We start from the raw sequence: 15,438 nt of genomic DNA, 5'->3' as shown, positions 1-15,438 counted from the left end.
CTGCACAGGTGGGGAAACATCTTGGGCTTAAAAATTCTGGCATAAAATATAAAACCAAGTTATGTCAAAACCACACCCGACAAGGGATGGATTTAGGAGAGCTGGACTGACTCCAGAGAGGCGTCCATCCCCCTCTATTGACGGAAGGTTAGGGCAGGAATTGGCAAAGCTCTCAGGCCGCTTTGCGGTGCCGTGTGTTGGAGATGGAGACCTGGTGTCTCAGTGGTTAAGAACTCAGCTGCTAACCAAAAGGTGTGCAGTTTGAATCCACCAGCCACTCCTTGGAAACCCTATGGGGCAGTTCTACTCTATCCTATAAGGTCGCTACGAGTCAGAATCAACCGGACGGCAACAGGTTGGTTTGTTGACTGGTGTTGGATGTGCCCTCTCTGCCACTCCCTGCCTTGTTTCAGATGCCCATGGCTGGAAACTGAGCTGTCCTTTCACTTGGCCATGACAGACTGTGGAAACCAACAAGGCTGTTGTTGTCTGGGTTGTCCTCTGGCTGTGATGGGCGGATCCCGTCTGTCCCCGTATCACCCTGGGATCCCCAAAAAAGTCAGAGGCCTGAGGTTCCAGGGAACAAGACAGCCACTGTGCTGGGAGCCTTTGGGTGGTGACCAGTGCTGTCCATAGGAGCTTGGTGTGACTGACTGTGGACAAGAAGCCCTTTGTCAGCCCCAGCACCCAGAACCGATGATAAGCATATGCACCCTGACACAGTGGTGTGAACAGGAAATGAGATATGCACATGAACCTCTTAACCCAGGGCCCACATCGTAGTCTACCAGGTACCAGTTGCCGTCAGCTCCGACTCATGGCGCCCCCATGTGTGCTAGCATAGAACTGTGCTCCGTAGGGTTTTCAGTGGCTGGTTTTTGGGAAGGAGATTGCCAGGCCTTTCTTCCCAGGCACCTCTGGGTGGTCTTGAACCGCCAGTCTTTCACTGAACGCCAAGCACGTTAACTGTTTGCGGACCCCAGGAACCCCCAGCACACAGGAGGTTCTCAGTGAATGGCAGCTGTTGCCCTGACCACCAGTGTTTGGAACTGGCTGCTCGCACGTAACTGTCCCTCCTTCACTGACCACTTGCCCAGATGCCTGGCCAGGCCACTTGGGGTGTGCCAGGCAGTGCCTCAGGTGCTTTACTCCAACTCCTCGAGGTTGCTGTAGAATCTGGGGAAACTGAGGCACAGCCAGACTGAGGTCCTGCAGCTGTGCCGTCAGTCGCCCTTGCCTTCTTGATGCTTGCTGTTGAGTTTCCAAGCTCGGCCAGCTTATCCCTTGCATCATCAGAAGCAGATTGCCAGGCCTTTTTTCCAAGGTGCCCCTGGTTGGGTTGGAACTGCCAACCTTTTGGTTAGTAGTTGAGTGCTTAACCCTTTGTACCACCCAGGGAGCCTATCTAAAAGAGTGTCTTTCTCCAGTTGCAGATTTTTGTAATGATAATGAATGGCAGGAAGAGTGAGAAAGCCTGGAGCCCAGTCCTGCCCCATGGGGCCTCCTCCTGCCCCTCCCCCCTCCCCCCGTCCCTCCCCTTTCCCCCTTCCCACACATCACATGATGGTAGAAAGTCCAGCTTAGTGATAAACAGAGCAGCTGGGAGCAGGGAGACTGTACATCCAGTCTTTGTCCAGTTACCCAGAAGCCCTTTGATAGGAATAGCGATACCCATTCTGTCGTTTTGTTGTCAGGGCAGAAAAGCCAGATTCCTTGTCAGGATCGAAATCTTCTGGGGCCCTCAGCTTCCTGGACTTTACCCTACACCCAGGGGAGGGAGGCTTGAAAAGGCGCTGCTGTCTGGGGCGGCCTGGAGACCCCCAGCTCCCCCGCTGCAGCCTGGCTCCACCTAGTGCTTTAATAATTAAAGACCAAAGGCAGGGGAGGAGAGTGGTCAGGGCTGTGGTTTCTGGTCATTTGGCCATGGGTGGGGCCACCACCTCTGCATTAGCACAGGAAATGTGGCAGTCCAGGGCGTGAGGGGGTCCTGGGCGGTACAAACAGTTAACGTGCTTGCCTGCTAACCCAAAGGTTGGAGGTTTGAGTCCACCCAGAGGTGCCTTGGAGGAAAGGCCTGGTGATCTGCCACTGCAAACCCCATGGAGTGCAGTTCGACTGTGACACACGTGGGGTCACCATGAGTTGGAATAGACTCGATGGCAACTGGTTTGGAGTTTTTCAGGGCGTGATAGCTGGTGCAGGCAGGAAATCCTATTGGGGCTGGGGTGAGGTGAGGGGAAGGCCCGGGTGGGGGGCAAGAGGGCCCTCCAAGGAAGGACCTGGGAATCCTCGGCCTTCCTTTCTACTCCCTAGCAAGGCTATATCACAAATTTCTGAAATCATTGAGCATGAGAAGGACCCAGAGGTTGGGGGATTTTGACCTCACGTGGGCAGACTTTCTGGTCTGAGCGTGGCCGGCGTGTCCTTCAGGGGTCAGACTGAGCCGACCTGCGTGGTACAGCTGCTCAGTCCATAGGGGCAAGTGGGCAGGCAGCTCACACCCACTCCCAGGACCAAGGCCACCGAGTGCAAAGGAGCACACCTCTGTCCTTAGCAGGAGGGGCCTGTGCTGGTGGAAGCTTTCTGCAGCTGCAGGAACCCCTGCCAAGCCCCTGCCTACCCTCTCTGTGCTTTCTCAGTGACCCATCTGGCTTCTCTGAGTCCCCTGTGTGGTGTTGGTGGCAATGGCCCCACCTCTGCTCCTCCGAGATTCGCTCATGTGTTGGGGCAAGAGGGGAGGGTGTGAGGGCTCACTCTACAATGGGAGGGGGCAGGTGGGCCCCCTGGAGCGCCCGACTCCCGATGCACACCAGGTCCCAGCGTTGCAGAGAGAAGTGACCTTGCTGGGCTCTTAGTCGGGGAGCCTGTGGGAGAGTGGGGGTGGAGGTGGGGGAGGTGGTTAGGAGTGGACAGGAGGTACAAGTTGGATTATGTGGGGTCAGCCCCCAGGGCTGGTGCAGCAGGGGTAAAGTGGGGTGAGCTCCAGGTCTATGGGCAAGGATGCCAGCGTGGTAAGAGAGAGGGGGGCAGGGCAGGAGGCCCTTGATAGGTGGCCCACTACTTTATCCGTCTTCTCCCTATCAAGGACAGCTGTCTCCCCCACCTTCCGAGGCTCTCTGCAGAGAGGGGCCCGAGCTCCATCAGCCATGTGTCCTAATACCAGCAGCTCTGCCCTGCTTTCTCCTTGGGCTCATGGTATGAACAGGCTGCCCCCAAGGGGGCTGGGCCTCGCAGGGGCTGGTGGAGGCAGGGGGCAGCCAGGAACCCTCCAGCCCTGGCGCTGGCTGAGACTGTCTCCTGGAAGGCCCCCCAGCCACTGCTGGGGAGTAGGGCAGGCTGGGCACAGGGAGGCCCGTCCCCGCAGGCGGTCCAGGTCCAGGGTCTTGCAGAGCAGAAAGGGTATTCTGGAGGGGGAAACACTAGAAGGAGGTGCAGCTACCCTGCTCCCAGGGCCTCTGGGTGGACCAGATGTATGGTCCTCACTGCAGGACCTGAGCAGCCATTGATGGCCCGGTGAGGAGAAGGCAGGACAGCAAATCAGGTTCTGGGGGAGGGAGGCACCTGGGAAGGGTGGAAAGGGCATTGGCGTGAACCCACAGGGGCTAGATTAACCGGCCACCCCTCCTGCTGGCTGAGGTGGGGATGGACCCCACCAGGACGGGGGGCAACATCAAGGGGGTGGATGGACCTGCCCAGATGGCCCCAGAAAGAGAACTGTGCCAAGGAGTGGACGGACTCTGCTGAGGGCCGCACATCGGATGGAGGCCAAAGACAGAAGCACAGGCTGGCCACCCTGGGGCACCCTCCCTGTGGGACACAGAGATACCAAAGACAGGACAGGGCCCTGCCTGCTGCCAGATATAAAATGTTTATTAATATACATTTGATTGTCTTTTATAAAACTTCCTTTGGCTGCACTGGGCCGTCGTGCTTGGTGGAGGGCTCCACAGTGCCCATCCCGAGGGGTGGCTTTCGGGTGGGACCTGGAGCCCAGAGGCTCAGCTGAGGAGCTGCCTGGAAGGTCCGAGGGGCACTGTGAACCAGGTGGATGCCAGGTCGGACACATCGCATCCTTGGAGGCTGACCCAGGGGGGTTCAGCTCAAAGTCAGAGTCAGAAGGGCAAGGCCACCTTCTCAGGGGGGCTGGCATTCCCCCCTACTAAGGGATTACCCAGGGGTTTTCCGACAGACTTAGCTAGGAGACAGGCTCAGTGGAACCCTTTCCAGATAGACTGGGCCGCTCAGGTTTGCTCAGGTGTTGCCTCGAGACGATGGAATTAGGGCAGGGGTCCTAACAGTGGGGACAAGGCTCTTGTCCGATGAAGGCAGAGCTGGCTGTGCCATGTCCAAGGAGGGCTGTCGAAAGGGGCAGCAGGTGGACGGGCGGGGTGGCCCCACCTCCTTCCATTGCCCATCCTGGGGCCCAGAGGAGGCCTGCTGCTTGGGGTAGCTTCTGTGCAATGGGTCACTGGTGGAGGAGAATGGCTGGGGGCAGCCTGCCAGGGCCATGGAGTCTGTTCACTGTAACCGCACAGTTCTCAGCCACCCCTGGAGCCTCCAGCCCAGGGGGAGGGAGGCACAGGGGGCGAAAACAGAACTTTCTCCTCCCAGGTGGGCTTCGAGGCAGTGTCCCTGTTCCTGTCCAGTGGTGAGGGGTCTCAGGGGCCCCCAGACTCGCCCTGCCCCTGCCTCCGTCCAGGTGCTGCCTCTCAGGAGGGGTACCCAGCGGGGGCCTGCATCTCCAGGGTGACGGTGTTTGGCGTGCCACCTCCTGCCTCGCTCAGCTCTGCCCCGTCTCGCAGGGCCCGCTGGAAGACCACCCTAAGCGGCTCCCACAGCCTCTGCGACTTGTCCCTCCCAGCCAGGAAGTAGACGACCGGCTTGGCGCTGCTGTTGAGGCAGATACACAGGTCGGTGACATACTCGGGGAAGGGCGCCGGGATCAGGAAGACCCAGAAGAGGAACCAGTCGATGCCCAAGTAGATGGAGGACACCAGGAAGACAGCCACCACGGCCAGCACGACGTGGTTGAGCTTGGCAGAGCGCTGGCGCCGCCGTGCCCGGCACTCCATGTGCAGGACCAGTGCCAGGCAGGGAAGTGCCATGAGCGGGCAGCAGACCAGGAAGACCAGGATACCTAGGAAGATGTCCATGTGCGTGCAGGCCGCCCCTGAGGCTTCTCGGCCCCGGAACACGCAGAAGTAGTTGTGGATGCTGGTGACCAGGAGTGACAGGATCCAGAGCAGGGCCGCCACCACGGCCGACAGGCGCTTGGGCCGCCGGTGCCAGTACCAGGTGGGGAAGATGACAGACAAGCAGCGCTCCGTGCTGATGGCGGGCAGGAGGCTCACCCCGGCCAGGAACGTGAGGAGCCCCAGGACCCTGCACACGGCGCGGACGTAGTCGGCAAAGGCGCCCAGGAAGCCCCCCATGTTCAGGGTGGAGAGCACGGCCTTGCTGAGGAGGTAGCCCACGTCGGCGCCGGCCAGGTGCAGGAAGTAGATGGAGAAGGGGCTGCTCTTGATGGAGAAGCCGAAGAACCAGAGCACCAGCCCGTTGCCCACCAGGCCGCACAGGCAGAGCAGCAGGAAGATGTAGTTCATGACAGCCGGGGGCGGCAGCGCTGCTATCTGCTCGATGGTCAGGAAGCCACGGCTGTAGAGTTCCGGGGCCTCGCTCATGCCGGGACACACCTGTGCAGGTGCAGAAGCGAGATACCTGGTGACGCTGGCTGGGCCCCACCCACAGACCCCCTCCTGGGTCCAGGTGTGAGGGTCCTGAGTGGAGACTTGGGGTGGGATGGAGTGGATTCTGTAGGGTCACTGGCTCTGGAGCAGTTAATTGGCTCCAGCTTGGGTGCTTAAGTGCTCAACGACTAGCCAAAGGTTTGGCGGTTGGAACCTACCCAGATACACCTCGCAAGACAGGCCTGTTGGTCTGCTTCGGCAAGGTCACAGCCTCGACAACCCTATGGAGCAGCTCTACTCTGTACGCATGGGTCGCCATGAGTCAGAACTGATTCGACGGCAACTATCAACAAAAACACGAGGAGAAATGGCCTCTGACTTCGCATAATTCTAACTATCTGTTTCCCAGAGTCTACAGCTAGCAGAATGAACTGCAATGTCTGTACGAGTGACAGGAAAACATCAATACACGAGAAGGCTGGGGCCGCCCACCAGTCAGAAAAGACACTGGTCTTTATCTTTCCATGTTGTGAAAGCTGAAAAAATAAGCAAGCTTTCCAGAATAAAGGAGATAAAAGATACATCAGACCAGGCTTGTTGGTCTGACAAAGACTGGAGAAACCCTGAGAGTATGGCCCCCAGGCACCCTTTTAACTCAGTACTGAAGTCACTCCCGAGGTGCACCCTTCAGCCAAAGGTTAGACAGGTCTACAGGGCCAACAGTAACACACGTGAGGGACGTGCTTCATAGTTCAATCATGTAATACGAGACTAATGGGCACACCAGCCCCAAAGCACAGATGAGAAGGCAGGAAGAGACAGAAACACTGGGTGAGTGGAAACAGAGAACCCAGGGTGGAGAAGGGGAGAGTGTTGACACATTGCAGGGTTCGCAACCAATGTCACGAAAACAATTTGTGTATGAACTGTTTAATGAGAAACTAATTTGCTCTGTAAACTTTCACCTATATCACACACACACACACACACACACACGCACGCACACACAAAGAGACACAGTGCTTGCTGCAAGCCCAGGCTCTATGCTGGATTGAGACAACTGCTATGAAGGACATTACCGGGATGCCTGGGGAGGTTTGCGCCCGGAGTCTGTGTAGGTAGCGGTAGTGCATCAATGTTAGATTTTCTGAAGCTATAATTGAACTGGGGTTCTGAGTGGGAATGTCCTTGTTCTTAGAAGACACAGGCTATTTGGGGGAAAGGGGCCTGGGGCCTGCAACTTACTCTTAAGTAGTTCAGGAAAAAAAAAAGTCTATCTCCTGAGAGACAGGCAGATGGGGAGAAAGCACATGCGGAAAAAGATTCACAATGAATCAAGGTGAAGGGCATAGGGGTGTGTATTGTACCCTTCTTGCAAATTCTCTGCGCACTTGCAATTTTTCAAACGAAAATGTGAAAATGTATGTTTTAAAAAAATCACATGCATGTTTATTAAAAAAAAAAAAAAATAGAGTGAACCTTGGCTGTAGCTGGAGAAGGTTGCTAGAGGCCCCCAGCTGGGCTAGGGTTATGTTTTGAGCTTCTAGATTGTGAGAAAGTGCAGCGGCTCCCTAGGAGCGGGAGAGGCTTTAGGCAGCAGCTGCTCATCAAGCTGTAGGGACGGAGTGTTTCAATGTTTTAACAGTTAATCTGGCTGTGGGATGCATCCCAACTGAACACCAGTGTTGCTTGCAGGGCCTGGGCCACCGTATCAGGGCGTGAAGGTGGACATTGGGGAGTGGTGGGGACTGTGGCTGAGCGCAGAGGTGCCTGTCCTGAGCAGAGTGGGGAGTCTGCTTGGTTGCAGCTGGCGGGCACCATGGGGAATTGGTGGGCCCAAGTGGCTGACGGTCCTTTTCCCCTTGTCCCCAGAGAAGCCAGAATGCTAGATTGTAATGTGAAATACTCTGATTTTAAAAAATGTTGGCATCTTACTCAGATTTAAAAAAAACACTGTGCCGGCCAAACACAACACATGTACGAGCTGCATTCAGTTCCCAGGCTGTCATTTCCACCTCCTGTTCCAAGTGGCAAAGGCAGCCCCAGCCCGCCACTCCCCCTCCTGTGCCCCGGCAGACATCACTAATCCTCCCCAGCTCTCCTTCCCAGGAAGCCTGCACTCGGCCTCACCCCTGCCCCATCCCCACCCCCTGTCTCAGGCTGGGTATCTGCTCTCCAACAAAACAGACCGGAAGAGCCCTGGTCCATTCCTCTGCCTTCCAGATTGTCCCCAGCTGTGGTGAAAAGCTGGTTCCCAATGATAATAAGCGGGGGGTGGGGGGGTGGGGTGGGGGTGGGGCTATGGCTTGGCCCTGGTCAAGGGGAGTCTGTCAGCAGGGACCGGAGGGTGTTGGCAAAACTCTGGGAGAGGCTCCACGAGGTCAGGGCAAGCTCTATAACGGGGTCCTATTGGGGGGCAATGGTGGTTCAGTGGTAGAATTCTCACTTCCCATATGGGAGACCCAGGTTCGAATCCTGGCCAATGCACAGCCACTGTCTGTCAGTGGAGGCTTGTGTCTTGCTGTGATGCTGACACACGGTTTCAGGGGAGCTTCCTGACTAAGAGGTGCTAGGAAGAACGGCCAGCCTGTCTACTTCTGAAAATCCCATGGACCACCATGGCTCTGTCTGCAGCTGATGGTGGGGATGGCGCGGGACTGTTGTGCACGGGGAAACCATGAGTCGGGAGCCAACGCAAAGGCAGCTAACAACATTACATTTACCGTCCTCTAAATTGTTGGGTGCTGTTGAGTCGATTCTGACTCACAGTGACTCTATAGGATGAAGGAGAACTGCCCCATAGGGTTTTCTATGCTGTAATCTTTATGGAAGCAGATTGCCAGGTCTTTCTCCCAGCTGCAGGATGGCCTCGAACCACCAACTTTTCGGTTAGCAGCTAAGAGCTTAACTGTTAGGCCAGCAGGGCTCCTCATCCTCTTAAATACTTTTCTTGAATCAACATCCCTCTGCCTGCCTGTTGACCCCCAAATCCGACTCCCAGATCCCCCTCACTTGCGTGGGCAGAGCAACCAGACCCAGGAAGATGCTAAACCAGCCTGTGTTCTCCAAGTCCAGGGGGATCGAGCCTGGAGGCTGGGTGGCAACTGGGCTGCAGGCCCCTGCCCAAACGAGGTCTGATCACTTAGTACCTCTAGCAGCTGGAAAAAGTCTGCAATCCTTCCCTGGAGTCAGAGCTAGAGGGCCGGCTGAGTCACTGGGCGTGGGGCTGCCTTCTCAGCCTCATGCCGCCTCATAAAAGGCCTGCCAGAGCCTGGCCCCTCCCTGAGCTCCGCTCGTTCTGGTGAACCCTGCAGCAGCTCTGTATCTCTGCTTCCCATAGCTGCCATCCCCCAGGCCACCAGGGGCGGAGGGAACACCCAGGCTGGGATCCAGAGCCTTGGGTGGCAATTCCAGTCTGCCCTGCCCTTACTCCGGGCAAGATACTGCCTGGTGTGGCCTCAGGTTCCTCACATGTAAGAGCGTGGACTAGATAAATTCCAGGGTGCCTTTCAGCTCAAGAATGTTTGCCCAGGATTCAGAAAGGAATTGTTGGGGGAGGGGAGGAGGCCCAGAGAGGAAGGGGGCAGGGTCAGGAGGGTGGAAGGTGGGGGGTCAGCCTGGATGGGGCTTGTCAGTCAGTGTCAGCCAGGGCTCGGGCCCAGATACGAGAGGTAAACCCATGATACAGGGACCCTGGCTTGGGACAGCCCTTGCAGGTGGCCCTGAGCAGGCAAAGCTCTGAGTACGTGACATCAGGGTCCCTTTGGAGCCAGAATCCTGGGTATCCTGGCAGAGTTTGGCCAGAGGGCAGAGCTGACAGCCCAGCTCCTCAGAGAAGGGATTAAAGGAATCCTTTCAAGGTTCTGAAAGTTCAAGGTTGGCCAAGGAGGCCTCCAAGGTCAGCGCGGGAAGGGACTTCAAGGGTGTCCAATCCCCTGCACTTGCCTCACTGATGAGGACAATGAAGACAGAGGGACCTGGTGATGGTGCACACCCACACAGCCCAGCAGGGGCCCTGCAACCCATCGGCCCAGAGCCAGAGGACGGGCCTGGAGGCAGGGGAAGGCTAGACTGGGGCCCCACACGTGTCCAGGTAGACCTGGGGCACAGAGAGGATGGGCCGGGAGACAGGGGGAGGCTGGGCTGGGCCCCCACCCCTGTCCAGGTAGACCTGGGCCATGGAGAGGACGGGCCTGGAGGTAGGGGGAAGCTGGGCTGGGCCCCCCACACCTGTCCAGGTAGACCTGGGCTATGGAGCCGTCTGGTGCCACTTGCCTTGTTCCTGCCGGTGGTTTGGGTCTCCCAGGAGCAGTTTCCCGCCATTGCCAGGCCTGGGGGGTTCAGCTTCCTCGTAGATCCACTTAGCTCACGGCCTGCACACCCCACCTGGCCAAGGCTAGAGGAAAAGTCACATCAGGGCAGAATTGCCCCCCCTCCCCGAAGCGGTTTTCCATTCCCTCCTCGGAAGCCCCTCTACCTACAGCCCCTGCCCGCCACCCCCCCCAGCCCCGGGAAGCCTCAGGGGCTTTCTGAGCCTGTGGCAGCTGCTCCTTACCTGCACTCAGCTGTGCCCCTCTTGGTTCTCCCCTAACCGGAGATGCTAATAAGCTGTCACACGGGAGGGTCCGAGCAGGCCACATCTGTGTCCACTGCCCTTTCCTGCCTGTGGGTCCCCTCGTTCAGACCCTGGCTGCCACCTGGACTCCAAACATGGACCATACTTGGTCTGGGTGATTTATAGAGCCCCATGGCTTCTGGAGGTACACGTTTATTCCCCCCTCCCCCCCACACCCCCCCGCTACATTTGCTGAGTGCCTCCTTCATACCCTGGGACAGTCTCTTGGTGGGGGTAGGGTGGGGAGAGAGGTCACTCCTGGCAGGGGAGGCTGCCTGGAGGAGGGGGGCTATGAGCATCTGGTCCTTCCCCTGCAGGTGTCAAAGGCAGGACAGCGTGTCATCAGCATCATCTCAGCGTCATCTATCGATCTCCACCTTCAGTCAGTGCCGGCTGGCCACACCCATCATCCCATTTGGTCCAAATTATCATCATTTCCCTTTGGTGGGACACCAGGTTTGGGGAGGCAAGTCCCTGACAACCAGGCACACATGGTCACTTTACACAGGATGAGATCTGAATGTAACAAAGATTAGAGCCTTGGGTGCAGCCACTCGGGAGACCCAGGTTTGCTTCCCAGCTAATGCGCCTCATGCCCTGCCACTGCCCATCTGTCAGTAGAGGCTTGTGTGTTGCTGTGATGCTGAAAAGGAGACCTGGTTGCCAAGTGGTTAGAGCCTTAGGCTGCCAACCAAAAAGGTTGGCAGTTTGAAACCACCAGCCGCTCAGTGGGAGAAAAACGTGGCAGTCTGCTTCCACAAAGATTAAAAACCAAAACCCCACTGCTGTCGAGTGGATTCCAACTCATAGAGACCCTACAGGACAGAGTAGAACAGCCGACCTCTTGGTTAGCAGCCATAGCACTCAACCACTATGCCACCAGGGTTTCCCCACAAAGATTACAGCCTTAGAACCGAACCCTATGTGGCAATTCCGACTATGAGCTGGAATTGGCTCCCCTGCAGTGGGCTTTTTTTCTTTTCTTTTTTTTTTTTAATGATGCTGAACAGATTTCGGTGGAGCTTCTAGGCTAAGATGGACTAGGAAGAAAGGCCTGGCAATTGGCTTCTAGAAAACCAGCCAGTGAAAGCCCGATGGATCACGACAGCCTGATCTGCTACTGATCCTGGGCATGGCACAGGACCAGGCACCGTCGTTTCCTTCGGTGTGCATGGGATGGCCTTGAGTGGGGGCCAGCTCCACCGCAGCTCAGGAGATGAGGGCCCCTGCCCAGTGCGGAGGGGCTGGAGGGAGCAGCCGGCGGCCGCAGGGGTGGCCCCTGGACCCTAGCTGACGACTGCGAAGGAGGAGGCCTGGGAGGGGGCGCCGCTATATGGGCCCTCCTCACACTAACTTCTGCCCCCAACCTGAGTCCTGGCCCCGCAAGTGGGGAAACTGAGGCTGTGAGCAGAGAAGGGCCCTGCCATAGGGCTGCCTGATTCCTCCTCCCGGCAGGGAGCGTTGGGCTGCTGGCCGGGCTCAACTCCCCCGAAATTCCTTTCTGGGTCCGCCCCGCGCTCCGCCTCCCTTCTCCCGGCCGGGGGCGGTGCCCTCACAGCCGTGCCCGTCGTTGGCTGGAAAGGGTGACTGTTCCGCGTGGGGCCCGCCCCCTCGTTAACCCTCGGCCTTCCAGAGCTGGGGGGCGGGTGCGGCCCCAGAGCTTTGGGCCGGGCGAGGGTGCCGGTGCAGTCGGACAGTGACCCTGCGCCTTCTGGGCATTTGTGGACGCCTTTGGTGCCAGGCCTGCGGGCGACTCAGCGTGGGGGCGCGCGCAGTGCCCAGGGTGGCCAGGCAGGGTGGGGAGCCCTCTTGCGGGGGTGGGGGGGAATGTGAGTGCCTGATGCGTGTGTCACAAACTGTGTATCCTGAGCAGCCTGTCCCTGGCCCCATTTGACTCTAGTTGGGCCACTGTCCCACTGCCACAAAAAACCCCCAAAAACAAATGCAATGCTTTCCAATCCATCCTGACTCCTGGCGACTCCATGTGTGCAGAGTAGAGCTGCTGTATAGGGTTTCAAGGCTGTGACCCTTCAGAAGCAGATCGCCAGGCCTTTCTTCCGAGGCACCTCTAGGTGGATTGGACCCATTAATATAGTCCAGTGCTTAAGTTTGTGCCACCAAGGGACCCCTGTCCCATTGCCGCAAGCAGGCCTTATGTTTCCCCCACTCTGGGGCTTATCTAAGCTTTCCCTCCTGGCTTGTACCCCTATACTTTCCCCCCACCCCCATCCTTCCTGTCTCCTACTGCACGGACTCTCCTTAGTGGCCCTTCCCTCTGCTCACACTACCCTGAAGGTAGAGCTTTCACCGCTGCTAGGCCCCCACCCCACAACTACACAGATGCTCCCAGCGGCAGGGGGCTGCTGCCTCCCCCACGGTGCAGGCTGGGGCTGGGCCTGTAGCAGAGGTTTGGAGCTCACTTCCCAGCTGACTGACTCCCTGTGTCCCTTGTCCTTGTTCTGCAGGGACCTTCTGAAAAGCTACCTCACTTGTGTATTGAAATATCCAGAAGCCAAGTGGGTCCAAATGGGCTGTATGAAAAGACATGTGTGTGCGCACGTGGGATGTAATGTGTGACATGCGTGTGAGTGCATGTGCTCCTCGGGATGGGAGGGGACTAGGACAGCTTCTACCAAGGGGGAAAAAACGCCACCCACTCAGCTTACCTGACTCTTCCCTTAAAGCCCACACCCAGGTGGCTCTTGGCCTCCTGTCTTCCACACCCTTGTACCTCCACCCCCACCGTGACCCATACTTGTAGCCATGGTCCCCAAGGCCCTTCTCTGGGGCCCAGGTGAGGCTGCCCTCCTGGACGTGGGCACTATCAGATGCCAGTTCGTGGTGCAGCTCCAACCACCGACTGTCCCCTAGGCCTGAGAACACTGGACTTCCGGGGACTAATGCCTATCCCCCCTGCCCCCAGACACTGAGGAAGCCTGCATTTCCCCATGTGGGGCCCTCCCAGTCCCACACTCACAATTGGATTTGCAGAAGTTTATCTGGGGGATTGACACGATGGCTGCAACAATGGGCTCAATTGTAGCAACTATTGTGAGGATGGTGCAGACCGGGCAGTGTTTTGCCCTACTGTACACAGGGTCGCTATGAGTTGGAACTATCTAAACTCTAGGCACCTAACAACATATGGGGGAAGCGGGGCCTTCTGGAACGTCCCACACAGGGCCTCCATCCAGCGTCACACCAGCCACCCTCTGCCTGGGAGATGGGAACACAGCTACCTCCTCCGTGGGGCTGCTGGAGCTGGTCCTTCTGTGGCCCCCAGGCCATCCGGCTATCCCAGCTGTGCTCAGGACTGGTGGAAGGAGGGGCGCAGCCGGGTGCCTGAGCCGTGGGGAGACACTCCCTGGCCTGGGCCTCTGCCCACTGGGTGTTCCCTCCCCATCCTCCCCAAGACAGCAGCCTGGACAGTTGGCCAGGCTGGGGGAGGGGTAAGGGGTGCCCCTACCCTCGGGGGGACAGAACAGGCCCTGGTAGTGGGGGCGGCTTGGGGCTGGGGGTGCAGCGGGCTGGGGGACAGAGACTGCCCTAATGTCAGGGCGGAACACACAGGAGGGAGGCTTTCAACCACCCCAGTGTCCCTGGGAAACCCCTGCCTGCTTGCTGGGCCCCGTGGTTACCTGTGCCTGTCCTGGTCTGCTGGGGCCTCCCCTCCGTGGGGTCCTCCTGGGACTGCAGCCACCGACCAACCAACCCACCAGGGCAGGAGGCAGGGTGCACGCCTGAGCCTGGAAAACGCAGCTCCCAGCGGGGCAGGACGAAGGAGCCCTCGCCTGCGGAGGAGACGGCTTTGGAGGCAGAACCCGCCCCAAACCCAATTCCAGGCCCGGCAGGAGGGGCGGGGAGGGAAGGAGGAGGGGCGGAGTGGGATGAGGCTTCGGGAAGGAATGCCCGGCTCAGAGCCCCCCCAGAGCCCCACGGGGAGCTCAGTTCTCCGCCTGGTGACGTCACGTTGGCCCGAGCACTGTGGCCTGAGTCCAGCTGTGAGATCGCACTCTAAGGCTCAACCAGGCTGCCCGGAGAAGGGTGCCCACTGCTGCTGGTGCCTTCGGTCCAGTCCGGGGAGGGGGGCATCCCAGGGGTGTAGGCCCAGGAGGGGGTGGCATCCACCCGCTTTGTTAAATTTACTGAGGGGCTGGTGCAGAGAGGCTGGGGGCAGCAAGGGCGCCATGGGGTGGGATGCGGGGACTTGTGAGCCGTGGAATTGGCAGAGAGATGGCTCCACCATTCAGGTGGCACCCCACTCCCCCCACCCCGGAATCTGCAGGGGCCGCTGGCAGGCTATGCAACCAGGAATTCACCCCTCTCCAGCCCTAATAGCAATCAGATGGCCCGAGTGGAAAATCACAGCACGCTGAGCGAGGGGAGGTTGGCTGCTGGGAGCCTGGTGTGCAGGCTCAGCGGGGTGATGAGTCAGCTGCCCCCCAGGGAGTCCCACGAGTGAGATCCTGGCGAGGGCTGCAGGAGCCAGCCTGCAAGGGAAGTCCCCAGGGAAACCCCTCCTGCTTGGACCAACTTTCTCATAAGCCCAGGGAGCTCAAGGGAATTCCATCAGTGCCTCCCCTGCGGGAGCAAATGGAACCCAGATTGGGGGGCACATTAAACAGCACTCAAAAAACAGGTGCGTCCCCTGCACCTGCCCTGGGGGCTCTCACGCCCCAAGCCCGTGGAGGAACCTACTGTTCCCATCCCATACCTCAGACAGAAGGAGAGGCCTTTGGACTGTACCTGCCTAGCCCAGTAGACTCCTGGGGCCCTTTTATCTTTTTGGCGGGGGCGGGGGCGGGGGCTCCTGGCCACCCTCGAGGCTGTAGGGAGAGAGGTGAGGGTGGCAGCAGGCAGCGGTGGTAACCCCCGCCTCTGGCAGGCCAGCTGGGGCCCTGCTGGGCCGCTTGTTTACATGCAGAGACCAGGGGAGGCCGGGAGGCTGGGGGAGGCCGGAGGAGGCCAGGCAGGCTCTGAGGATAAATTCAACAGGACACTTAAAAGGAATTGTGTGAAGCGGCAGTGCTGTGGCAGTGCTGTGCTGTCTGCCGCCTTATTTGGTATGGAAACTGGTTTCTTTCAAAATAAACGAGTGGTACTCGTACATAGGGAAAACGCCTGCCTGAATTTGCC

At 58.4% G+C, this 15,438-nt stretch overlaps 1 protein-coding gene across 2 annotated transcripts; it reads right to left on the bottom strand.

Moving 5' to 3' along the window:
- Positions 1-3,838: 3,838 nt before the first annotated feature.
- MRGPRF (MAS related GPR family member F) lies at positions 3,839-14,080 on the bottom strand. Of its 2 annotated transcripts, XM_010598986.2 has the most exons (4): positions 13,941-14,080; positions 10,243-10,384; positions 9,963-10,083; positions 3,839-5,693 (listed from the first exon to the last, which is right to left on the bottom strand). In XM_010598986.2, exons 3-4 carry the CDS (start codon positions 10,008-10,010, stop codon positions 4,710-4,712), a joined length of 1,032 nt encoding a protein of 343 aa, XP_010597288.2. In that variant the 5' UTR covers positions 10,011-10,083; positions 10,243-10,384; positions 13,941-14,080; the 3' UTR covers positions 3,839-4,709. The 2 variants fall into 2 exon arrangements, with proteins under 2 accessions (XP_010597288.2, XP_010597287.2); XM_010598985.2 differs by lacking the exon at positions 10,243-10,384.
- Positions 14,081-15,438: the final 1,358 nt, after the last annotated feature.

This window comes from Loxodonta africana, chromosome 7 (assembly GCF_030014295.1).
Source record: "Loxodonta africana isolate mLoxAfr1 chromosome 7, mLoxAfr1.hap2, whole genome shotgun sequence".
NCBI lineage: Eukaryota > Metazoa > Chordata > Mammalia > Proboscidea > Elephantidae > Loxodonta > Loxodonta africana.
This window is presented reverse-complemented; position numbering and strand designations above follow the sequence as displayed.

What these genes read in the sequence shown, in the direction of transcription:
- MRGPRF (XM_010598986.2), bottom strand. Translation starts at nt 10,010, where the DNA reads ATGGCGGGAAACTGCTCCTGGGAGACCCAAACCACCGGCAGGAACAAG. An exon ending in AAACCACCGGCAGGAACAAG is followed by an intron (nt 5,694 to 9,962) that starts GCAAGTGGCACC and finishes GCACCTGCACAG; the next exon opens with GTGTGTCCCGGCATGAGCGA.